We start from the raw sequence: 27,202 nt of genomic DNA on the forward strand, positions 1-27,202 counted from the left end.
CACTGTTTGGCGGAAGGAAGCACCTAATCGGGGTGGCAAGCGGTTCCATCGCATTTGGTGGCAAGCGGGGTCTGTCACAAGCTTCAATCACAAATAGCAAGATCAAAATTAATAGCCCATCGAAGATAAAATAACAAAATCGGCTTTTGCTGCAATATTCAGCTTTAATGCAGAGATTTTGTCCACAGTATATTTTTTCTGCCATTGGATGTCCTCAGTCTGATGGTCAGCATCAATTAACCCACTTCCTCTGAGCCCAGGTCGTCCTGGACCCATCCCCAGACTGTGACTGGACAGTGAAAGAAGGAGCAGTGAAGTGATGAGCACACTTCTCAGCCACACATTTTTTTTAAAGTTGTGAATAAGGAATTTTGAATCCAATACAGAGTACTGTCTGTTTTTTCTGCATCCTTTATGGGCATAATTTGAGTTTTGATGATGGAACTAACTTATCTTGAATGGTTACAGAGGAGCTCCAGGCTACTTCAGGAAAAAATGAAAAGTCAGCAGCTACAAATGCTGTAGCTGCTGACTTTTATAGTTAGGGCACTTACCTGTCCAGAGATCCAGCGCTGTCCTCACCTGAGCCGATTTTTCAATCGGCTATTGGGTGCCGCTCCTGCCATCTCCACTAAGGGAAACCAGCAGTAAAGCCTTGTGGCTTCACAGTCGGTCCCCTACTGCGCATGCGCTTTGTGAATGGGCTGGATGCAGGAGAAGGAGGGGGGGCGAAATTCCAGCACAGTTCACTATGGCAAAATCAGCCAGGTACCCGCTCCCCCCTAAAGGTGCCAAATGTTGCAGAGCGGAGAGGATTGGGGAGGAGGCAGACAAGCGGAGCTTCCTCTTTTGGGTGGAGCCCTGCTTTAGGAACAGCAGAGTTCCAGTCACCATAATCTGATCTCGGCTCTTAAAGGGGAAAAAGCGTGTTTAGACCTTGGTAACTAAAAGATCCACTACAAATGGTCAAGCAGGTGGCAGGCGAAACATGTCAGGGGAGCGTGGCTTGAGCGGCACTGGCTGAGGCCACATTCATCTACATACTAATGCACTGGGTTGGTAAGCGGTGCTCCTTTCTTCTCCTTGATAATGCTCTTACACCTCTGACTGATGCACTGATGCCAGCTCCCTTCACTGCAACCATCGGGGAGATCTCTGTCTCAGCTTAGAGTGGCACTGCAAGTTTGATAATATCATGATTGCATTTTATCGCATAGGAGGTTAATATTGTTATTAATGCACAGTTTTTTTGCACAACTTGAGCTATTGCAATCGCACGGCACTGTTTTGATATTACTTAGTAAATTGGCCATTAAGGGGCCTGTCCTTTCAGCCCTTCGGAGGGCCTCACAGGTACCCAGAGGTATCGCCAGCTATCAGGATGGTAGAATGAAGACAAATCGTTGTACAGATGGTGTGTGGGAACATGCAGCAATTCAATCATTATTAGATCATCTAATCTTCCATCGCCGTATTCCACCAGGCGGTAAACATTGCTTATCAGACAGACTGCTGAGCGCCGTACCATGAGAAGATGTTGGGGTGGGTGTCTGATTCATGTTGTACTGAGGGATACGCAGACAGACTTTAATACTTTCTCATGATAGCTACACCTCAGGACAAGAACTCTGCTCTAATTAAAACATGAGGACCATCTAAACATGGAGAACAGATCAGATCTTTTGATTACTACATTGGGGTTTTGTTACAAAGTCTGCATGGATAAATTCCTGACAAGTTACAATCTACAGAAATTGTATCATTTTTGAAAAATATTTTCACCCTCTAGCAAAATAAAACCATCCTCGAGTACCATTCTATGACTTTGCCTAGGCTGAGATGATGCCATCAGTCTGCTGCAGGTAGGAGGCATTTCCTCTGTCTCCTCTCCCCCAGTGATCAAACTGCAACATTGTAACTTTGTAGACAGTCATTAGGTAAAAGGCTGCAGCAAGGGGCTGATCTGAATGGGCACCAGGATTTACATGTTGTGAACAGTATCCAGCCAATGTACTAAACGGCTTCCCGCAAACTTTCGGTAACACAATGATGTCACAGCAGGCTCCGCACCTACGCATTCCGTCACACCTACCATCTTCTGGGGCAGAGACGTTGATTTGCGGGAAGCCATTTTGTACATCATCTAGATACTGTTTACCAGGGTTGCACCGGTATCAGTGCCGATACTTGTGCAAATGCTCAGATACCTGAAACCAATATTTTCAGGCTCGGTTCTTTCATCTGCCAGCAGAATTCCCTCACTGATAGCTGAAATGTTAAAAAAAAAAAACAAAAAAAAACCTGGCAATTATCAGTTGTTAAAGCATTCGGACATTCGGTCATTATTTCATCTTTCCATCTATTAAATATTCTGCTCTTGTGATAGTAAAACGTTTTTTTTTCTGCCAGTAAATGCCTTATACAGCCCACTTCCTGTTTCTTGTCTGGTCATTAGCCTAGGCTTATGACATCATGCACAGCTCTCTCTCTCACTCTCCTGAGAGTTTACCAGGAAGGGAGGGGGGATGAGTAACAAGAGGGCCAATGAGAGCTGCAGAGCTGGAGGTGTGCCTCTGCCTGTCAGTATAAATCCAGGAAGTGAACAGGCAGAAGCTTCAGCTACCCACAGTTAAAATGGATGCAGCCAGACACAGTGGAGGGAGATTTCTGCAGCATATTTGGCAAGTACAGAATCACAGTATATATAAAAAGTGGTTGGAGGGAAGCGTCAAAATGGCAAAGATGTTTTTATAACAAATTATGTGAGCAGACTGCAGTTCCTCTTTAAGGAGCGGGGCCGCCACGTCCTTAACAACCAATGACTCATTCAGCTGTCAGTGGGGTTCCCCTGTTGACAGCAGAAGTGTAAATGAAGTCTCGGCAATTGGATTGGTCAAAAAAAAAAAAAAAGCAGCCGGGCAATGTTTATCAACAGCATTGCTCAGCCACTGAAACAGGTGGATAAAAAGTAACATTGTTTCTTTTTATCTATCTGTTTATTCATTTACAGCTCAAAGTGATGAACTTCAGTCTGCAGATGAAGTCAGTGTAAACCAACCTGTTAAGTAAAAAAAAAATTTTAAATTGTTTTTCTGTTTAACTCCTAATTTACTCTAATCCGCCTTATTAACTCCTAATTCTCCTCCATTTAATTATTTTCCTGCCGATTTATTTTTTTTGTTCACTTCTATTTTATAAGCTATTAATAAAAAAAAACGTTTTCTTGTTTGTTCAATAATATTTTTACACCTTTAACACATATTTACACGTTTAGCGTACAAAGCGCAAAATAAAAATAAATGTATTTGATTTGTAAATAACTTTACAATGCTTTGTACCATTGCTGACAGCTGAAGTGTACACAAAAAGTTGTAGGTATCAGTAATTGGTATCCGCGAGCATTGGTAAAAAAAAAATTGTATTGTGCATCCCTACTATTTACATAAACACTTTGACCCTTTACAAAATAAGTTTTATACCATTTTTTTTAATAAAGAGAATATTTTAAGACCACTTTCACACTGGGGTGCTTTCCAGACATTTTAGCGCTAAAAATAGCACCTGAAAAGCGCCTCTCATGCCGCCCGAGTGCTTTCACACTGGGGGCGGTGCACTTGCGGGACGGGAAAAAAAAAGTCCTGCAAGCAGCATCTTTGGGGCGGTGTAGGAGCGGTGTGTACACCGCCCCTGCCCATTGAAATAAATAGGCAGCACTTCCGAAGCACCTGAAAAGCGATTCGGAAAAGCAGCAACATGGGCGTTTTTTAACCCTTTCTTTGGCCGCTAGCGGGGGTTAAAAGCGCCCTGCCACCGGCGGAAAAGTGCTGCTAAAAAGACAGGAAAGCGCCACTAAAACTAGCGGCGCTTTACCGCTAACTAACCCCCCTCCCCAATTTGAAAGCAGCCTTACTGGTGTACACTATATGGAGTTTCCCATTTATATCTTGGGCATGACGACACATGGATATATGAGCAAGAAATCTCTCTGGGGGTACCCTTCATGAGGAGTGGAGTATACTGAACATTTAAAGAATCTTGTCTGGGAAGATTCCTGGGAGCCCCTTTGGGGTAGATGTTACCAGAAGGTTGTGGCTATCTGGTAGCCCTATAAGGTATTACCTGGTGGAGGACCTTATAACTTTCCTTTGGGGCACCTTCAACTTTCAAAGCGCTTACGTGTGTGGATGTGGTCACCTTCATCACACTTTAATTCACCTTTGGACTTTGCACATGAATTTATTATTTATATAGCACATTCATCTTTTGCAGATTTTTTTGAACTTCGATCACAGTATTGTAGATAGCGCAACATGTTCTCTTTATATTTTATAGGACCATGATAACATCTCAGTATGTTTGCGGCTTTTTCCTAATTATCTTTGTACACATAAGCTCAGTTTACAATCCTATTAATAACCAGGATTCACATGACCGTGTCATCTCTCTTCCTGGGCATCACAGTCCAAGTAGTAGATGGTGACCCTGGATAATGCCTGAACAAAGATGGTTCTGCTCCTCTAGAGATGAAGGGATTCTCTGTCTGGGGCGGGGGTCACACAGTGATCTGTGAGACAATAAAGCTGTAATAAAGTGACCCCCCCCCCAACAAAAAAATGTTTTCTTTGCAAGTTAATGTCATCGCATACTAGAACATTATGAGAGACTTGCCTTAAAATAAAGCCCTCCAGCACCATGCTGTCACACGCTCTTCCTTCCGGGTTCACAAGTTCCGGCTGTTTGAACAGCTGAGCCACAATGACATCACTCCCGCACATGAAGGACGACTGCAGCAAAGCACCCGGAAGGGACATCATGCCATGCCTTGAATGCACGGGTAACGTCACCGGCTGCATACGTAGCCAAACTCTCCTAAATGGTGCATGTTTTGGAGATATTCCTTCTACCTACAGGTCAACTTTATTATAAGCTGACCTGTAGGTACAAATCGGCAAGAAAAGTTGACTACCACTTTAATAAGTAGCTGAAGGTGTTCCATGTATGGACTATGCAAGGTCCAATTTATAGCATGCAATAGTTAGGGTGGCGATACTACACCACCAATCTAAAGGTGAATTACAAGTCATCTCACCAGAAAACAGGTATTCACGGAGAGACACTGTCCAGTCTCTGACCAGATTTATGGTTGTCTCTAATTTGTTTTGTGTGTTTTCCTGCACATTCAGATTTATCAGAAGCAATTAATGAAGTATGAAAAAGCTCTTCCACAGAATGGCTGCAACACTGAACTGGAGTTATCACCAAATTTTCAGCAGCTTTGTGAAAAACAAACCTTGCTGTGATTTTTATTTGCCATTAGGGAAATCTGTTCACAGACAGAATGAATCTCTGAGGCTACTTAATGATCCCAGAACTGAAAAGGACCGATGCTCATTACTGCGCTGCCCGTGGCACTTAACGGAACACATTTACTCAGTAAAACACTTTTCACCTAACCCTTCAGTCACTGGACTCTAATGAATGGATAGGCTACACTCTCAGTGATGTCTCTGCTCTGTACTGAATGGATAGGCTACACTCTCAGTGATGTCTCTGCTCTTTATTCGATAGGCTACACTCTCAGTGATGTCTCTGTTCTGCAGTGAATGGATAGGTTACACGCTTATGGATGTCTCTGTTTCATAGTGAATGGATAGGCTACACTCTCAGTGATGTCTCTGCTCTGTACTGAATGGATAGGCTACACTCAGTGATGTCTCTGTTCTTTATTGGATAGGCTACACTCTCAGTGATGTCTCTGCTTTGTACTGAATGGATAGGCTACACTCAGTGATGTCTCTGTTCTTTATTGGATAGGCTACACTCTCAGTGATGTCTCTGCTCTTTATTGGATAGGCTACACTCTCAGTGATGTCTCTGCTTTGTACTGAATGGACAGGCTACACTCTCATTCTCGCTGATATCTCTGCTCTGTAGGGAATGGATAGGCTGCATTTTAGCCATGTCACCAGCCTGTGGTCAATAAATAGGCTGCATTCATGGCAATGTTACAGGTTTTTAGTAAAAGGATAGATTGCATTTTCACAGTTTTTTTAGAAAAAAGGTTGGATGCATTCTCTGGCATATCACCAATCTCCAATGAATGGATAGGCTGCATTCTCAGTGACGTCACTGGTTCTAGTAAAAACAAAGGGTAGGTTCTAGTAAAAGAAAGGGCCTCTAGTGAACGGATAGGCCATATTCTCAATAACATCTTTGGTCTCCAGTTAATGGACAGACTCCATTCCCCATTAGCAAGCTATACAAAAGATGGCAACCCCTCCAATTTATAACCCGCCTTTGCAGTAAGGTGCACATGGAAAGGCAACGCACATCACAAACAAATTTTCCAGCACACTTACCAGCTAGCCTGCAAAACATACCAAACTGACCCTGTAACAATTCACAATAAAAATAAAAGGGTTAGTTGCACAAATGCGCAAATATATGTGGAAGCCGCAATGTCCACATCAAGGCTCCTCTGAACACCTCGGTCCTATCTCTATATTCTTACATTTCTACATTTTATTCTCCAGGATCTCTGCTTATATATAATTATATATTATAATATTATTATATATTATAATAATTTGGGGGTTTTAAGCAAGCATCAGGCCTAAAATGAATTTTTTTTTTATGTGAAAAAAAACAAAATGGCTCTGGCAGCAAAAGGATTAAAAAGACAAAGTGGATTTGTGCATGTACTTCAGGTTTTCTTTTTATATTCTAGATTATTGATATCCTGTTAACCCCTGACGAAAGAGACGATCAGCTCTGAAACGCGTCGGGTAAAGGATACCACTGTATCTGTACATTTCTGTTTAAATGTATCTCAACTTGAAGCATATATAGCAGTGGATAAATTAAGGGCAGGTTTGCCTTGGGGGGAGACCACTCCTGCTTAGCAGGAACAGGGTTCCATTCCATGCCCAGCAAGATACGTATTAAACTAAAGACAATCAGTGCAAGCTATATTGAGTAAAGAAATAAAAATGCAAGCTGAACACTATAGGATTCACCAACCTAAAAAGAAAACTATAAAACAATGCTAGTGCAGCGCAATAAACTAAAAGAGAAACTCCTTAGGATCACATAAATAAGTAATTCCTCTTGGCACAAAGAAACTGGTTCTCTTCCATCGGGCACCAATAATCATGTAAATGCGCTTACCAGAAAAGGTGGACCCCTTAATTACAGGAGGTCATACAAGCCTGAATTCCATACGGGCTGGGTAGATGCTGTGCCACTGAGCTAAATCCCATCTAAGGACAACGATCGTCGGATAGCCCAGGTGCAGACATATGAGCTGGATCTCATCTATGGACTCCAATCGCTAGATATCCCGGATGGAAACAAATAAACCTTCAGTGCGGTATACCTCTCCAAGGCTCAAGTGCTGAGTGAATTCCCTATGTGCGGGGCTCAGATCACAAAGTCCATGGTAGCCTCTGCTCAGTCCATTCCCCGCACAGTCCCGGTCAGGCTCTCCAGGCACTTGGCTTTGTATAGTTCTCGCAGAGCCTCAGCCCTGCAGTCCAGGCACATAGCAGGCTCTGCTCACAGGCAGGGTACAAAAAGCAGCCGCTGGGGCTCATCGGAGGCGGAATAGGGCTACAGAGGACACCACTAGTGACACCGTACACTGCCCTACACCTCATTGTAAAAACAAAAGGCGTAGGGCAATGTACGGTGTCACTAGTCGTGTCCTCTGTAGCCCTATCCCGCCTCTGATGAGCCCCAGCAGCCGCTCTCTGTACCCTGCCTGTGAGAAGAGCCTGCTATGTGCCTGGACTGCAGAGCTGAGGCTCTGCGAGAACTATACAAAGCCAAGTGCCTGGAGAGCCCGGCCGGGACTGTGCGGGGAATGGACTGAGCAGAGGCTACCATGGACTTTGTGATCTGAGCCCCGCACATAGGGAATTCACTCAGCACTTGAGCCTTGGAGAGGTATACCGCACTGAAGGTTTATTTGTTTCCATCCGGGATATCTGACGATTGGAGTCCATAGATGAGATCCAGCTCATATGTCTGCACCTGGGCTATCCGACGATCGTTGTCCTTAGATGGGATTTAGCTCAGTCGCACAGCATCTACCCAGCCCGTATGGAATTCAGGCTTGTATGACCTCCTGTAATTAAGGGGTCCACCCTTTCCGGTAAGCGCATTTACATGATTATTGGTGTCCGATGGAAGAGAACCAGTTTCTTAGTGACAAGAGGAATTACTTATTTATGTGATCCTAAGGACTTTCTCTTTTAGTTTATTGCACTGCACTAGCATTGTTTTATAACATGCCCAGCAAGAGCACAATGGCAGCTGAAAGCATCCAATGTGTACCCCCACACCAAATCAGCGAAAAAGCTATACAAAAAGATGGCAACCACCCCAATTTATAACCAGCCTTTGCAGTAAGGTGCACATGGAAAGGCAACGCACATCACAAACAAAAATTTCTCAGCACACTTACCAGTTAGTCTGCAAACAAACCAAATTTACCCCATGTAACAATTCACACTGAGGAGGAGTGGGCTCCCTCCAGACAAACCTGCCTTTAAATTTATCCACTGCTATATATGCTCCTATTTGGAGACTCTCACAAATATAGTTAGGACCGCAATATACAGAGGAGCCTTAATGTGGGCTTCCCCATATCCTTGGTCTCCAGTGAATGGATAGACGCCATTCCCAGCCATACCTTTGGTCATTAATGAATGGAAAGGCCCCATTCTCAATTATATCTTTTGTCTTTAGTAAATAGGCCCCATTCTCAATGATTTTTCAGTCATGTCTGGATGGGCCTCCTTCTCAGCAATGTATTTGGCCTCAGGTGAATGGATAGGCCCCATTCACAGTGATGCAGAAAAGATAAAAGAACAGGGGCGCCTCCAAGAGATCTCACACAACTATGTATGGCAGTATCAGGCTTTTTTATTCAAAATTATCAAAGTCATCATGATCAAAGACATCAAAGTGCATCACGTTATTCAAGTTAGTAGGAATAGTCACCCACAATATGTAAATTGCTTGACAGTAGTCCTACCGATCATGTATTCAGCAATTCCTACTGGAGAAGGAAATCTCTAAATATATCAATTAGTCAAAGGGCTGCAACGCCTACATGAAAAGGCTCACCTGAGAATGATGCTAGGTGTTCGAATCAACAGCAGATAGTGTTTGTAAATTTAGTTGCAAAGCTCAGCCAAACTGGAATAAATTCCACTAAAACATTTGTAAAGATAAAACTTCCTTAATGAAACTTCATGTGTTTCAGAGTAGACATCGCTCCTTCTGCATGAGTAATAATCCAGCAGACCAACATCCAACTATGAATCAGGTAGTGGTGATCCTCAAAGGTCCGAGGGGTCAGACCAAAAAAGTAGACTGGAGATCCATAGAGAAGCCCGAGGTAGTGTAGCATGCATCTAAAGTTATTACCTCAAATAGTTTTTTTATTAGAGAAGAAAAAATGACTTACATCTGGTGAGGTTGTGGTGACCCAGGCGGAGAGAAACACCCAACCCATTCATTAACGCAGGTAGCAAAAAAGGCCCCATCTCCATGTGGGGCGAGGTCATTTTGATGCTGCGGGGGGTCCCATTCCTGGATTCTCTTCTGGGTTCTCAGGTGGGTGTTGTACAGGTAGAATGAGAGGTCGTCAAAAAACAATTGGTAAACTGAATGGCAGAGGCACCCAGTGTAGTGTGTTTAAAAGGGTTGTAAAGGTTCGTGTTTTTTCACCTTAATGCATCCTATGCATTAAGGTGCTTATTTCTTTTACAAGGGATGTTTACAATAAAAAAAACAAAAAAAAAAAAAAACCAAGATGTTTACATTCCTTGTAATAGGAACAGTGCTAAAAAAAAAAAAAATAGAGGGACAGTGTTAAAATAAAAAATAAAGTAAAGAAATAAAAAAAGGAAGTAAACTATTTTTTTTTTGAAACCATAAGACTGTTTTTTTTTTTAAATCTTTTTCTTTTAAAGGTAGAGGAGATATTTGGGGGTTGGGCCCCAGATCTCTCCATAAAGAGAACCTGTCATCCCTTATTTTTATTATTAAAGAAAATATATAATGTTTGGGGGTTTTAAGTAATTTTCTAGCAAAAAATATGGATTTAAATTCGTAAACAAAAAAGACAAGTGTAAATGTATGCCAAAAAAAATATAAAAATGATCATTGTGTGTATAACGCATGTAAAAATACAGATAAACGGTTATGATTATATGCTGCGTGCACAGTATGTGTTAAGTAAAAACTGGTGACAACTGTTTAGAAAACAAATTATAGCAATTAAGGCTATAATGAATGCTAAATAGAAACTGGTGACAGGTGTGTGTAGAACAAATAGCTTTAAATGGAATAACGAAAGCTGTGATGAGTGTCTATGAAATTTGAGGTTATAATATTTGCTGAATAGAAGTGCGAAAGGACTTTAACTATATGAGAAAAGAGAGACAGGTGTGTATACAACAAATTGCTATAATGTACACTGAATAAAGTGTACTAGTAACAAACTAGTAACTAGTAGCAAAAATAATCTATTCTGGCTTATACCTAAAGATAGGCAGAACATTTCAACTCCCCACCAGAGCCCACTCACTAAAAACCTTGGATTACATCAAATATATACGGGAGGCTCCTATGTCCTCCTCCCTTACAATCCATGGAATACACGGCAGCTCCTATATCATGCTCCCTTACAATCCATTGAATACATGGGAGCTCCTATGTTCCCCCTCTTTACAATCCATGGAATACAGGGGAGCTCCTATGTCCTGCTTCCTTACAATACATGGAATACATGAGAGCTCTTATGTCCTCCCTGTCGGGGCTGGGCTCAGCCCTTCCTTCTCTGAGCTGGCCACTCAGCTGTCGGCTAATTGCCAGCTCCAATCTCCTCACAGTGACTCACCTGTTGATGATATCTTGCTCGTCAGTCCTGCCTACTTAAGCAGTCCAGCCCAGATGATCTCTGCCTTCGCCTTGGTCACATCTCTAGAGACGCTCTTCTGTGTTCCTGTTAAAGACTTGCTTGGCTGACATTCCTTCTGGCTCCAGATCCTGCTTGCTTTACTACTACGCTGTTCTCTGGCTCCTTGACATTTTGGCTTGTCTGACTATCTGTTCCGGTTCCTGAACTCTGGCTATGATTACGTTTACTCCGTTTACCTTTTTTTTATTATTAAACAAGTGTGATTTAACTGTACTTCTGTCTCAGTCTGATTCATGGTTTCTGAAACCCCCCCCTTACAATCCATGGACTACACGGAAGCTACCATGTCCTCCTCCCTTACAATCAATGGAATACATGAGAGCTCCTATATCCTCCTCCCTTACAATCCATGGAATACACGGGAGCTCCTATGTCCTCCTCCCTTACAATCTATGAAATACACGGGCGCTCCTATGTCCTCCTCCCCTACAATCTATGAAATACACGGGCGCTCCTATGTCCTACGCCCTTACAACCCATGGAATACACGGGAGCTCCTATTACCTCCTACTCCTCCCTTACAATCCATGGAATACACAGGAGCTCCTATGTCCTTCTCCCTTACAAACCATGGAATACACGGAATACACGGAAGCACCTATGTCCTTCTCCCTTACAATCCATGGAATACACGGAAGCACCTATGTCCTCCTCCCTTACAATCCACATCATACAACCCTTCTTTCAACCCTAGGCCTTGAGAATCTGCAAAGTTTTAGGACACAGGTGCACTGGCCATCACTCACTTTCACAAAGTATGCACAAAAAGCTTTACGCATTTCAGGAGAAATCACAACTTTCCCACTCTATCTTCAAGTGAACTACTACTGTATATAACACCGACCATTAATACTACTCCTTATCCACATCACTTAATACATTTGAGAGGCATGGTAAATCTCCTTTCTTCTAATTGTGTGATCATTCTTCCTACATATGCCTTCAAAGTGGGAAGAAAAACTGAGGATACCTCTGGAGGTCTAGGACAGGTCTCAAATTTTGGGAGGAAGAACCGAGGATACCTCTGGAGGTCTAACACAGGTCTTACATTTTGGGAGGAAGAACGAAGGATACCTTTGGAGGTCTGAGAAAGGTCTCAAATTTTGGGAGGAAGACCCGAGGATACATCTGCAGGTCTAAGACAGGTCTAAAATTTTGGGAGAAAGAACCAAGTATATCTCTGGAGGTCTAAGGCAGGTCTTGAGTTTTGGGAAAAAAAACTGAGGATACCTCTGGAGGTCTATGACAGGTATCAAATATTGGGAGGAAGAGCCGAGGATACCTCTGGAGGTCTAAGACGGGTCTTAAATTTTTGGAGGAAGAGAACCTGAGGTCACCTCTGGAGGTCTAAGACAGGTCTTAAACTTGACAATCAAAATCTAGCTAGAATTTGGTTGTCAAATTCGAGACCTGTCTTAGACCTCCAGGGGTATCCTTGGTTCTTCCTTACACTTAGAAATTATATGTAGGAAGTATGTTTATGTAATTAGAAGAAAATAGTTGCTTAATCCTGGTCTAGTATTTTTTAAATGTTGAGTACCACCCTACCATACTTTTATAAAGCAACAACGGGAATGACATTGAAATATACCGGTCTCAACCCCCAGGAGGGCAAATGCAGAGTATTCTAGATCATCCTCAATGACAAGATGACTGCTATACCAATTGACAGACCTCTTTTGGGAAAATATGGTCTGAATACTATTTGTTTCCAGATTTTGACATCTATCTGCTAACGCTATACACGGGACTCGTCAGGCACATATGGTTACACTCATGGCTCAAATTAACGGCTCTTTAAAGTGGAATTTAGTCAGACAATTAGGTCCTGCTAGATCTCTTCAGGCTGGCCCCCTTTGTAGTTATAGATATGTAAAACATTACATAAATTACAAATCAGCGCCTATGCTTTTTAAAATCTAGTAAAACACTGTCCCATCCTGCTCAGTTGCGATTCATTTTTGGCATTGTGCCGAAAATCAGACACACTAGAGGCCAATCTGACAGCCTCAAGATTTACTGCTGCTCAGGAGCTCTGGGCTTCGGAAAAATGGCAGCCCCCAGCAAAAAAACAGGAACAGTGCTGGAGGCAATTTACAGCACACACTAATTTTGGTAGCATATTTATTAATGTGGAACGTATGTTCCTTGCTAAAGAACATTTTTTATCAAGTTGTTATGGGGAAAGTTCAGCTTTAAATTTGACTTATCAGGGACACAAGGTTACCCCCACAGGTCTACCTTACTGCTGTCTGCTCTCTAAACTGGACTCATCAGCCATAAAAGGTCGTCCTCATGGCTTGAGCAAACTGATGTCTGCTAACTCTTTAAAAACGGGATTATTCAAGGACACAAGGTCACCCTCGTGGGTAGAACTGACCTGCTGTATGCCAACTCTTTTACCTGGACTTACAACGGACAAAAGGTCACCTTCACGGCTCAAGATGGCTGCTGTCTGCCCTCGTGGTTCAAACTTTTTTCTCAGCTAAAGAACCTTTGTCCCTATGAATCAAGGGTCTCCAGACTTTTCAAATAAAGGGACAGTTTATTGCCCTTCAAACTTTAGGGGGACCAGGCTGTGGCCAGTGGGAGTCAAAAATGCCCTGGCAATCTTTGGGAATAATGCCATGGCTTGGTGATCACTATTGGTGTCAGTGTGAGGCATAGCGCCCTATCATTGGTGTCAGCGGGGAAATTAGTTTCCCATTTCTGGTATCAGTGGGAGAAATACTGCTCCATCATTGGTGTCAGTGGGAGGAATTGTGCCCCATCATTGGTGTCAGTGGGAGGAATAGTGCCCCATCATTGGTGTCAGTGGGAGGAATAGTGCCTCATCCTTGGTGTCAGCGAGAAGAATTGTGCCCCATTATTAGTGTCAGGAAGAGGAGGAATTGTGCCCCATCATTGGTATCGATGGGAGGAATTGTGCCACAATTTTGATGTCAGTGGGAGGAATTGTGCCCCAATTTTGGTGTCAGTGGGAGGAATAGTCTCCCTTCATTGGTCTTAGTGGGAGGAATTGTGCCCAATCATTGATGTCAGTGGGAGGAATGGTGCTCCATCTTTGGTGTCAGTGGGAGGAATAGTGCTCCATCATTGGTATCAGTGGGATGAATAGTGCCCCATCGTTGGTATCAGTGGGAGGAATAGTGACCCATCATTGGTATCAGTGGGAGGAATAGTGACCCATCGTTGGTATCAGTGGGAGGAATAGTGACCCATCGTTGGTATCAGTGGGAGGAATAGTGACCCATCGTTGGTATCAGTGGGAGGAATAGTGACCCATCATTGGTATCAGCAAGAAGAATAGTGCCCCATCATTGGTATCAGTGGGAGGAATAGTGCCCCGTCATTGGTATCAGTTGGAGGAATAGTGAGTGACCCATCATTGGTATCAGTGGGAGGAAGAGTAAGTGTCCCATCATTGGTGTCAGTGGGGGGAATAGTGCCCCATCATTGGTGTCAGTGGAAGGAATAGTGACCCATCGTTGGTGTGAGAGGAATAGTGCCCCACCATTGGTGTCAGCGGGAGGAATAGTACACCATTGTTGATGTCAGGGGGGAGAATAGTGCTCCGTCTTTGGTGTCATTGTGAGGAATAGTGCCTTTTATCAGTGAAAAGAAAAGTGCTGAAAAGGGCTGGATAAAGGCAAGCAAAGAGTCAGATCCGGCCCAAGGACCTCAGTTTGGAGGCCCCCACTCTAAACCTTAGAACTTTATCTATGCCTCATTCTAATACTGTAAACATATACAATGATCATCTTCAACCAATATTATGTTTCCAATATTGGGTCACCTATGTAAACTGTCTAAAGGTGTTCTTCATAAAGAACTCAATCAAAATGAACGAACAGAAAAACTAGCAGTGAGTGGAGATGGAACAGCTTACTAAAAATAGTGACATGAGTGTATAAGATGAATTGCTATAATGTATAATGAATAACAACTGGTGGCAGAGTGCATGGAAAAAGAAAATATATAAATGTATGAATAGATATTGATGGAACAAATTATACTAGTGTGTGTGTTGAATGGAAACTGATGACAAATGTGTATGAAAGTAATGACTGCAGTTAGATGATTGATATATGAAAAATGAATGACTGAGATATAGATAGATATATAGATTGCTACAGTATATGTTTAACCGCTTAAAGACCAGGCCTTTGTCTGACACGTCTTGTTTACAAGTAAAAATCTGTATTTTTTTTTTTTTTTTTTTTAGAAAATCACTTAGAACCCCCAAACATTACATTTTTTTTTTTAGCAGAGCGCGTAGAGAATAAAATGGCGGTCATTGCAATATTTTTTGTCACACTGTATGTTTGCACAGTGGCCTTTCAAACGCAATTTTTCTGAAAAAAGAGACAGTTTATTGAATAAAATAAAAAAACAAAAAGTTAGCCCTTTGTTTTGTAAAATGTGAAAGATGATGTTACGCCGAGTAAATAGATATCCAACATGTAATTTATTTAAAGTAAATAAAAAAAAAAAAAAAAAGTTTTTTCCCATTTTGGATAGAGAAGGAAGTTTAACCACCAGCCCTCTGGAAGACTTACCCCCCCTTCATGACCAGGCCATTTTTTTTGTGATACCGCACTGCGTTATTTTAACTGACAAATGCACGGTCATACAATGCCATACACAATTTTTTTCCCCACAAATAGAGCTTTCTTTTGGAGGGATTTGATCACCTCTGCGTTTCTTTTATTATTTGCGCTATAATCAAAATAATACCGACAATTTTGAAAAAAGAAAACAATATTTTTTACTTTCTGCTATAAAACATATCCAATTAAAAAAAAAAAAAAAAAAAAAAAATCAGGAAATCTAATTTTTTCATAAGTTTAGGCCAATATGTTTATCTGCTACATATTTTTGGTAAAAAAAAATTCCCAATAAGCGTTTATTGATTGTTTTTTTTTTTAATACTAGTAATGGCGGTGATTAGCGATTTATAACGGGACTGCAATATTGTGGTGGACAATCTGACACTTTGTGTGAACCAGTGCATTGCACACTTTTTCTCCGTGAACCAGTGACACGAATATGTACTGTCACTCTACTAATGACGCTGACTGGGAAGGGGTTAAATATCGAGGGCGATCAAAGGGTTAACTGTGTGCCTAGCCAGTGTTTTTGTGTACTGTAGGTGCTGCTTTTACTCAGGGAAGTGATGTATTTTAACCCCTGCTTTGCAGTCACACAAAATACATCAGTTTCCCCCCTGTCAGCGCGTAGCTCTGCTTTGTTTACCATAGGAGGAGCTCTGTTTTCTGTCTCTGCCCGACGATTGGCGAGTGCCGGCAGACATCCATTGCCCGGGTGATCCTTAAGTGGATGATAAATGTTTGCCTTTAGGTTTATTACCGCTTTAAATGGCATATCTGGCATGGACTGTACTCAATGGTAAATTAATATAATTACGTGATACAAAACCAAATATGTATTTTTAATTGGTAAATCTTATTAAAATTGTTCAAAGTTGCATTCTCAGTGATGTCACCTCTCTCTAGTGATTGGATAGGCTGCATTCTCAGTGATGTCACCGCTCTCTAGTGAATGGATAGGCTGCATTCTCAGTGATGTCACCAGACTCTAGTGAATGGATAGGCTGCATTCTCAGTGATGTCACTGGTCTCTAATGAATGGATAGGCTGTATTCTCAGTGATGTCACCACTCTCTAGTGAATGGATAGGCTGCATTCCCCAGTGATGTCATCAGTCTCTAGTGAATGGATAGGCTGCATTCTCAGTGATGTCACCACTCTCTAGTGAATGGATAGGCTGCATTCTCAGTGATGTCACTGGTGCCTTGTAACAAAATATGTTGAAGACTATTAGTCCCCCCCCCCACAATATGGCGGAAGCATAGCAGACCTCCATCTGTTTAGTGCATTTTGGGTACACTAAACTGTGCTAAGCCACAGACCAATGATAATGCACAAAATAAAGGAGTAACGCAAACTTACAACCACACAGATGTTGCGAGACGCAGAACCCTCGCCGTCACTCCCCCTTTCCACATTCTTACCAAAATGAAGGATGCGCCTACGTGACTGGATATAAATGTTGCTGTTTATTTTCATGACCCGTGCCCATAAAGCACATCAAAGAGAAAACAGAAAACGAAATGACAGTGTGCCTTTCCGGAGATCATTATCTGCACTGTCCCGACGTGTCTTTCATGTGAGAGTGGAGAGAACCCGCGATCATCAAAGAATCAGACTATGAAAAATGAAGACATGACGATGCCAGGGTTCAGTGAGGAACGGACTGTAATCAGATTAAATTGATGCTAAGCAGCTAACTGCACATCCCGTCATGGAACAGCTAAACACAACCAGATATGGGAGGAGTTATACAAGAGAACAAAGAGACCCTGTCATACAGCAAAAAAAAAAAAAAAAAAAAAAAAAAAAAAAAAAAAGGACTTTCACCTTCCATCTTTTCATTGGCTGTATAACACCAAATCCGAGCCCAAATGTCTAAGGAAGGGTCATAGGACTTTTCAGGACACTTGCTGGCACCAGAAGAAAAGTGGAAGAATTAAGTCTAGTAGTGGAGATGCAATTGATTAAAGAGGAGTTCCCACTAAAAAAAAAAAAAAAAAAATAAAATAAAAGTCAGCATCTAGAAATACTGCAGCTGCTGACTTTTAATAATCGGACACTTACCTGTCCCAGGGTCCAGCGATGCGTGCGCTGTGATTGGCCGCGCAATCCTATGGGACCTGTCACGTGTCCCATATGATTGACAAGAGGGAGGGGGCAGAGCTGAGCCCTTCCTGCGCCGAGGGGAAGTGATGTCACCAGCCCAGGCACTGAAGGAGGCAGACTACGAGGGACCCCCCTAGCAACAGGCATTTAGAGGCGAGTAAAAAAAAATTTTTTTTTCCAAATTTTTTTTTTTTTTTTTTTTTTTAGGAACATTTATGCATTTTTTGGGGGGGGGAGTGGAACACCACTTTAAGTCCTTTCACACTGGGGCGCGGGCTGCGTTAGTGGTAAAGCACCACTAGTTTTATCGGCGCTGTGCGGGCGGGAGCGGGGTGCTTTTCACCATAAAGAAGGGGGTTAACAAGGGGTTACAAGCACCCGAAAAGCACTGCTGCCAAAGCGCTTTGCAGGCAGCACTGCCCATTGATTTCGATGGCAGGGGCGGTTTAGGAGTGATGTATACACCGCCCCAAAAGCACAGACTTTTTCCGCCCTGCAAGTGCACCGCCCCAGTGTGAAAACACTCTGGCTTTTTACACTGGGGAGGCTTGAGAGACGCTTTACAGGCGCTATTTTTTACGCTAAAATGCCAGAAAAGCGCTTTCAGTTTGAAAGGGGTCTTAAAGTGAAAAAAAAAAAGGCTAAAAACTTTTTTTTTCTATTTTCCAACATAGTTGTATCTTTGATCTTAAAAACTACGGGATAATGGAGTTGGATGCATAGAATGCACTTTTTGGTTAAGTTCTATTGGCAGATATCATGTCTAATTTTATTTGTTTTCTTTTTTTAATGCTCAATAAAAAAAAATAGTGTAGAATAATACTTGGCTATGTGTTTTACTTCAAATGACAGTTTGGGAGTCGGCAGTTACATTTAAAAAAATACAATGTAAAATTGACAAGGGACACCAACATAGTTGTATCTTTGATCCTAAAAACTACGGGATAATGGTGTTGTGGTAACTTGCCCAAATAAAAAAAAAAAAGCAAATAATATTATTCTTGCTTTCACTAGAAAAAAAAAAGCCTTTGAAAATTAGTTTGCAATAACTCCATCAGTATCACCAGCAAAGCAGCTTCATTATTCTCCAAGAAGAAGAGAATTGCGCGCTGCATTTCCAGATTTCATAATTTGCCGCGTCACGAATGTTAATTCTCCATTACGAACGCTAGTTTATAAGACCGACCGCTTCCAGCTCGTCCTTCCTTCCAAGCATGCGTGTTTGTACTTTGGACTTTTGTCCGGCGGACTTGTGTACACACGCTCGGAAAATCCGACAACACACATTTGTCTGTCGGAAATTTGAAAACCTGCCATCCAACATTTGTCGGTGTAAAGTCCGACAACAATTGTCCGATGGAGCGTATAAACGGTTGGATTTACCGACAACAGCATGTCATCGAACATTTCCCGTCGGAAAGTCAGATCGTGTGTACGGGGCTTAAGTCTCTTTCCCCATTGACTTTCACTTCTGTATCCACATTACACATTCATGGCATTGCTCCCTGTTTAGAGGATTACAATAAAGGACGGATTTTATGCAGCGAGTGAATAGAGAAAAGCTGCAAGCGAAGATAAAAATCCCAGACCTTGATACGCGGCTGGCTCTCTTTCATGCGTTGACTTTTCATCGAGTCCTCAAGAAGATGTTTTCTGTCAATTTTGTTTATGATAAAGAGGAGAAATCTCTGAAATGTCATCTCTAATTACTGGAAGAAAAGTATCAGTCATCTCGCCCATAATCAGGATGTATCTATAATTTATCCGCTGTCATCAATGCTTATCACCAACGTTTACTAAGGGACGTCTCCTCCCAAAGTTCACACAGGGCCTAATTGGCAGCAATACTGCTATGGACATAAGAAGATGACTTGGAGGGAGTGAGAGAGAAAAGGGGGGGGGGGGGGGGACAAAAGAAGAAGAGGAGGGAGGGGATAAGAGAGAGAGAGAGAGAGAGCTTGAGAGGGGAATCAGCAAGTGAGTGACAAATATTAAAGCCCAATTAGAACCCGTTCACACCAGGGAGTAGGCTTTATCGTCCATATAACGTGCGTGTCAATGTGCGTTATGTAGTGCAATGCACTGTTAAAATGTATCACTTGGTGTGAATGATCACTTAAAGTGGTTTTAAAGCATCATGGTTTTTCACTTTCATGCATTCTATCCGCAAAGATGAAAAACCGTCTTGTGCTGCAGCCCCCCCCGCCCCCCACAGCCCCCCTAATACTTACCTGAGCCCGATCCAGAGATGTGCACAAGCGCAGCGGCTCCAGCCACTCTCTCTTTCTCTACTCACTGGACAGATTGATAGCAATGGGAGCGATTGGCTCCCCTTGCTGTCAATCAAATCCATTGACACGGGAGTGGGGGGCGGGCCGAGTCCCATTGTCTCTCTATGGGCACAGCAGCGGGACATACGGTGCCCCCATGGAAGGCGGCTTTGCGTGGGGGGCACCCGATAAAGAGGAGGGGCCTGGAGTGCTGTCGAGGGGGCCCCCAGAAGAAGATGATCAGGGCTGCTCTGTGCAAAACGATTACACAGAGCAGGTAATTATAGGCATGTTCGTTATTTTTATTAAGAGAAAAAAATGAGGGTTTACAATCACTTTAATGTTTTCCACGGCAAGGCATTAAAGGTGAAAAACCTGTGCTGCAGCTGCCCCCCAGACCACCCCCCCCCCCCTTTTCCTTACCTGAGCCCATCTGATCCAGAGATGTGCATGAGTGCAGTGGGTCCAGCCACTCTCTCTCTCCTCATTGGATAAACTGATAGCAGTGGGAGCGAGCAGCCGATGAAAAAGAGTGGCCTAGAGCGCCAGCGGGGGACCTCAGAGGAAGAGGATTGGGGCTGCTCTGTGCAAAAACATTACACAGAGCAGGTAAGTATAACATGTTTATTTTTATTAGAAAAAAGACCCCGAAGCTTTATAATCACTTGCTGACCATCCACCAGAAATATACTGTGGACAGATGGCCCGCACAGGCAAAGCGAAGTACCTGTACATCTCTGCCTGCTCCTGGGTTAAGGGCGTGCACATGCGGTATTTGCACAGTGTTTTTTGTAAAGCTATTTTTTTGGAAAAAATAAAAATTAAATGTAATTTTAAATGCAAAGAAACACAATAACCATTTTTTTTGGTAACATATAAAAGATGATGTTATGCTGAGTAAATAGATACCTAATATGTCACACTTTAAAATTGTGCAGGCTCCTGGAATGGTGACAAACTACGATACTTAAAAATTTCCATAGCCAACGTTTTAAAAATGTTTACGGGTTACCTGCTTAGAGTTACAGCGGAGGTCTAGCGCTACAATTATTGCTCTCGCTATAACAGTTGCGGCGATCCCTTATGTGTGGTGTGAACACCGTTTACATATGTGTTCGCTTCTGCGCGTGAGGATGGTGCGATGTGGGCGATTACATTTTTTTATTCTTTTTTTTTTTTTTTTTTTACACTTGCCCTTTATTCTTATTTTTTTTTTGGTAAACATCCCTTGTAATAGAAATAACTGATGACAGGTCCTCTTTATGGAGAGATCTGTGGTCTAAAACCTTAGTAGGAAAAAGATTTGAAACATTATATTTTTTTTAATGCTTTCTTTTTTACTTTCTTTCTTTTTTTTTTTTTTTTACACTGGCCCTTTATTCTTATTTTTTTTGGTAAACATCCCTTGATGACTGGTCCTCTTTATGGAGAGATCTGGGGTCTACAAGACACCAAATCTCTTCTCTACCTTAGTAGGAAAAAGATTAAAAAAAAAATCCAATGCTTTTAAAAAAAAAAAAATTGTTTACTTCCGCCCTACATCGGAAGGGACGTCATCCCTTCCGGTGTAGGGCGGAAGTAAACTTTTTTTTTTCTTTTAAAAGCATTAGATCAATGTTTTTTTTTTTTTTTAAATCCTTCTACATCATAGAGGTGGGGAGAGAGACTATCTGGTCTCCCCTCACCTCTGTGACCAGCCGTGCGAACCGTTCGATTGTTTCCTGGGCTCATCTGTAAGAATGGAAAGTGTCGGAAGGTGTGGAAGAGGGAGACCCCTTCAGGCTTCTTTTTAAAAGCTTTCCAGCGGCTAAGCAGCCGCCCAGATCGCTTTTATGACAAAGAGAATGGTCAGCTAAAATATATATATATATATATATATATATATATATACATATATATATATATATATATATATATACATATATATATATATATATATATATATATATACACCGGTGGTTATGGCTGATAGCTTCAGCCACAACCCCGGTAAACCACTTCAAACCCGTAATTTGTACATAATAAATAAATATATATATATATATATATATATATATATATATATATATATATATATATATATATATATATATATATATATATTATATATTTTGTGGTCTTTAAATGGTTACTTTTTCCAAAATGAAAAAAAAAAGTTTTACCCATAGTTCTACTTCTTTACATCCCTAAAGCCTAAAATAAATCACAAGCATAAACAAGTTTATAGTCAGGTCAGCCAACAGCCCGTTATTACCAGCCGTCCCTTTATATCAGTAAATTCATGTTGTATCGTATTCCCGAACCTTCAATCCCCAAATAATGACACTTGAGTTATGGTGTCTGGGCAGGAAACCATGGCTGCTCGCATTACAATAATTATTATACCGCAGTAATACTATAAAGAAAAGACATCAGCTCAAGAAGACTAATATGAAGGCAGCTGGGATTTTAATGATATTATTTGAGTAATATGATAAAATTACAGCAATAAAAACAAGTTCTCAGCAGGTTGCTGAGATATAAAAGCTTCTTTTGAACAATTCTTTTGAACAAGGTTCTTCAGAATAATTCAAACCTGCCTGCAATGAGGAGCGGAGGAGGCGGAGGAGGCGGAGGAGGAGGAGGAGGAGGAGGAGGAGCCACAAGAAGACAGATTTCTGAATTATTTTGTATTTCAGTGATAGTCAACGACCCAAGAACATTAGGGGTCAGTCTAAAATATATCGTTCAATATATGTGTTTTCAATATATTTTCACTGGATTCTAAATTTTAAATCTTCATTTACAGTAAATTTTAAAGCCTACAAGTTAAAAGATTTATTGTGATTGTTTTGATTTTGTGTTGTTTTCACAATGAAATAGATCTGATACGAATTTATTAAGGTTTGCGGGAAAGGCACTAACACAGAGGTAGGCAACCCCCCAGCACTGGTGCAGCAAGCGGCACCCGAAGCTTCTTTTGCTGACACCGGACTCCCTCCCCATCAGCAGAGCAGCGCAGGGAAGTATCAGTGAGACATTAATGCATTCCAATTTCATAATTCCCCACAGGGGAGGCACTGCGCCCCCCCACACATTGTAAAAGATGGGAAACATTGATTGGTTCTCTAACTTTGCTGTAGCTGCGATCGTCGGCTCTTGTGATGAGGAAGAGATTGGGTGCAATTCTGCTAGGGGGGGCATTCCCTGTTTCCAGGAGGACTATCATTGGCCACTGCCAAAGCCAATCACAGTCCTGCTAGCCACCATCTGGAGGAAGATGACTCGCTTGGTTGCCGCTACCAATTACAGAAAGAAGAGATTTCACTGTGATTGAGAAAACCCCAATCAGGTGACAGTTTGTGGAATTACTGTTGAGCTTCTGGGAACTTTATTGAACTAAACAAATATATATATATGTGTGTGTGACTTACCACTGACCCCTCAGCTCTGCATCATCTACTACCAACCTCTACATCCCCTACTACCAACCCCTGAACTTTGCATCACTTACTACTGAACCCCGGCACTGTGTCCCTTTAAGCCACAGCCAGTATTTAGCGCAATGAAAAATCACACCCAATTTTGCTGTGGCGCTCGGCACCGCACATCCCATTCATCACTTACATCTTATATATCACATACAAGCACGTGGGTGGAATGCAAAAGGTGGATCAGCGGGGATGAGTGTGCCAGGACAGGTAGATGTGTCATCTCTGCTTCCTTGCACCACTCAGCATATCACAGATGAGAAGAGTGTACAGCGGTGGAGCAGATGAGCAGGGGGGGTTTAGCGGTGGGACAGAAGAGCAGGAGGGTACAATGGTGGGGCAGATGTGCAGTGAGGTACAGTGGTGGAAAAGATGAGAAGGGGGTTCAGCGGTGGGACAGAAGAGCAAGTGGGTTACAGTGATGGTGCAGATGAGCAGGGGGAGATTCAGTGTTGTGCCAGATGAGAAGGGGGTTACAGTGGTGGGGCAGAAGAGCAGGGGTTACAGAGATGAGACTAATATGCAGTAGGTAAAGTGGTGGGGCAGAAGAGCAGGGGGGTACAGAGGTGGGGCAGAAGAGCAGGGGGGTACAGAGGTGGGGCAGAAGAGCAGGGGGGTACAGAGGTGGGGCAGGTGTACAGGGGGAACAGTGGCAGGGAAGAGAAGAAAGGAGGTACATTGGTGGGACAGAAGAGCAGAGGGAACAGAGGTGGGACAGAAAAGCAGGGGGAACAGTGCTGGGGCAGAAGAGAAAGGGGGTTACAGTGGTGGGGCAGATGAGCAAATGTGTTCAGTGTTAGGACAGGTGAGAAGGTGGTTCAGCGGCGAGACAGAAGAGCATGGGGGTGCAGCAGATGTGCAGGGAGATATAGTGGTGGGACAGAATAGCAGGAGGTTATAGGGGTGGGGCAGATGAGCAGGAGGTTACAGGGGTGGGGCAGATGAGCAGGGTAGTACAGTGGTGGGGCACATGAGCAGGGTAGTACAGTGGTGGGGCACATGACCAGGGTAGTACAGTGGTGGGGCAGATGAGCAGGGTAGTACAGTGGTGGGGCACATGACCAGGGTAGTACAGTGGTGGGGCATATTTGCAGGGGGTACAGTGATGAGGTGTGAAGGTGCAGAAATTGGAGCTGATCTAAGGCATGAGAGTGCAGGATGCTAATTAGTCACTATTACTCAAGTAGTTTACACTAGCATTTACGTTAAAAAAAATCCTTTTCGTGATTAAGAGTGTGAAGTTACCATTTTTTTTGTTATAAAATCGGCACGCTCAATTTCTTTGAAAACATTTTCGGGCACACTGTGCTCAAAAGGTTGCCTACCCCTGCACTAACATCTTGCTCCTAAGCTCTTGTCACTGTGTTGCATTGTGTGGATTTTACTTTAAATAAAGTTGGAGTAACTTGGACTTTCTTACTCTGGTGTGCAGCGTTCCTATTTGTTTGACGGCTTATTGTCAGTTGCAAGCCAGGCTTGCACATGGCATTGAGATTCCGACATTGGGCATTGTGGCCTACCTTGAGCATTGCAGCTATTTGTTTGGAGTGCCCCGTCATTGGTATTAGTTGGAGGAATAGTGCCCTACCATTTAGTATCAGTTGGGGGAATAGTGCCCCATCATCGGTATTAGTTGGGGAAAAATTGCCCCATCATTGGTATCAGTGGGAGGAATAGTGCCCCATCATTGGTATTAGTTGGGGGAATAGTGCTCCATCATTGGTGTCAGTGGGAGGAATAGTGCCCCATCATTAGTATTGGTGGGAAGAATAGTGCCCCATCATTGGTATTAGTGGGAAGAATAGTGCCCCATCATTGGTATTAGTGGGAAGAATAGTGCTCCATCATTGGTATTAGTGGGAGGAATAGTGCCCCATCATTAATACCTATAGGAGGGATAGTGTATACATTGGTACAGTTGCAGCTCAGGTCTTGATTGCAAGGTTTGGGACAGAGGAATAAAAGTCTAAGCACACACCTGGGACGTTGTCAGCAGTCACAGGCTCTTCTTTCACCTTCTTTGGTCTTCGCCCCTTCACCTGTTCCACAAGCTGCTGGAATTCACTTTTGTGCTTCTTTCCTGTAACACGTTATTATGGTTATTGAGGTGCAGAGCAAGGAACCAAGGATCAATAAAAAACAAACATGAATCTTGTGCAGAGTTTGGAGAGCTGTCCTAATTCTTTTGTATTTTTTATTGATATCATCATGCTATGCTTCTATGTATTTTCCTGTCCCCTCTTTTGGGAATAGTTTTGACTTTATGTGACAAATAAACTTTGTTATATTTTATACATCTGTAATACTCTCACACTCTCCTAACTTGCCTACAAAGTCCACGCTGGGGCAATTTCCTTTCTATGTCGGATAAGACGCCGCTCAAACTGACCCAATGCTTCAGATGAGGATATTGCTGTGTACGGTCTTCAGCCAGTGCTGCTCCGGCCACGCTCCCCTGACATGTTTCGTCCCTCCTGCCAGGGCTTGGTCACACAGGTCTGAAAGACTGTCATTACAAAGGCCCAAAAATTGTTCTATAGATGGCAACAAGCAAATTTCAGACCTCTTTGTAAGCAATGAATATCTGCAGCTTAACTACAAATCTGTCAGAAAGCGGCAAAAAAATGTTTTTTTTACTAAACTTATCTCTGCACGGTCCAGACAAGTAATCAGATTCATAGTCGACACACATTTTATCACTCCGAATCGTCACATATGAAGCCATAATCTCCTGGCGGCACAGCAATCTGCTTTTGTACGCTCATTCAGAAACAAATTACTTCTTTGCTCAGACTGAGACTTTTAAAAAGCAGATTTATATGTAAAAAATGTTTTGCAACGTGACTTTTCCTCAGCAAAGTGGGGGGGGGGGAAAGGGATCTGAAGAAGCGATGAAGTATTTTCTATTATCAAGAAACACAAATTTGGGCCTCACGCTGCTTCTGCATGAAGAACTCTCCAGCTGACTTTTTAACGCTCCACAAATCTAGAGATAAGAGTGTTTAAAATAAGTGGTGGATGGACCAATCAGAATCAGATAGTGAAATTTTAATTAAAATTTAATAGTATCCCTCTTGTACTTTTCACTCCTCAACTATATATAAACCTGTACATTACTTCCCGACAGTTCTGATCGCTCGTTTGATCTAAATGTACAACTAAAAAAACATGAAATATGATTTTTGAAAATATGAGGAATGAGCAATGGGGACTTTTAAAGTGCCAGAGATAATGTATTATTATTATTATTATACAGGATTTATATAGCGCCAACAGTTTACGCAGCGCTTTACAATATAAAAGGAGACAATACAGTTATAATACAATACAAGAGGATTAAGAGGGCCCTGCTCAGAAGAGCTAACAATCTAATAGGGTGGGGTAGGTGGTACAAAAGGTTGTAACTGTGGGGAATGAGCTGATGTAAGTGGTAGGAGATTAGTTGGAGACATGATAGGCTTCTCTGAAGAGCTGAGTTTTCAGGGATCGCCTGAAGGTAGCAAGAGTAGGGGATAGGGGATAATGTACAACAGAAGTCAAAATATAACAAATTTTATTCGATATATTAAAAAAAGATACTATAATCTTTGCTAAAAGAATTTTTAAAAATAAAGATCATGTGCGATCCAAGTATACTGTATAGCTCCTGAAGAAGCCATTTTCTGGACGAAACATGTTGAGCAAATATCGCCGTACAGTATACTTGGATCGCGAATGAGCTTTATTTTGAAAAAATTATTTTAACAAAGATTA

The 27,202-nt window shown here is 42.2% G+C and overlaps 1 protein-coding gene across 2 annotated transcripts in view; it reads right to left on the minus strand.

Moving 5' to 3' along the window:
- Window positions 1–27,202, minus strand: part of RAD18 (RAD18 E3 ubiquitin protein ligase) — a 418,996-nt gene that overhangs the window by 172,690 nt on the left and 219,104 nt on the right. For both annotated transcript variants that reach the window (XM_073591734.1, XM_073591735.1), the window contains one exon: window positions 25,428–25,529. In XM_073591734.1, the coding sequence (XP_073447835.1) occupies window positions 25,428–25,529 (102 nt within the window). The remainder of the gene's footprint in view (window positions 1–25,427; window positions 25,530–27,202) is intronic.

Source organism: Aquarana catesbeiana, linkage group LG07 (assembly GCF_042186555.1).
Source record: "Aquarana catesbeiana isolate 2022-GZ linkage group LG07, ASM4218655v1, whole genome shotgun sequence".
NCBI lineage: Eukaryota > Metazoa > Chordata > Amphibia > Anura > Ranidae > Aquarana > Aquarana catesbeiana.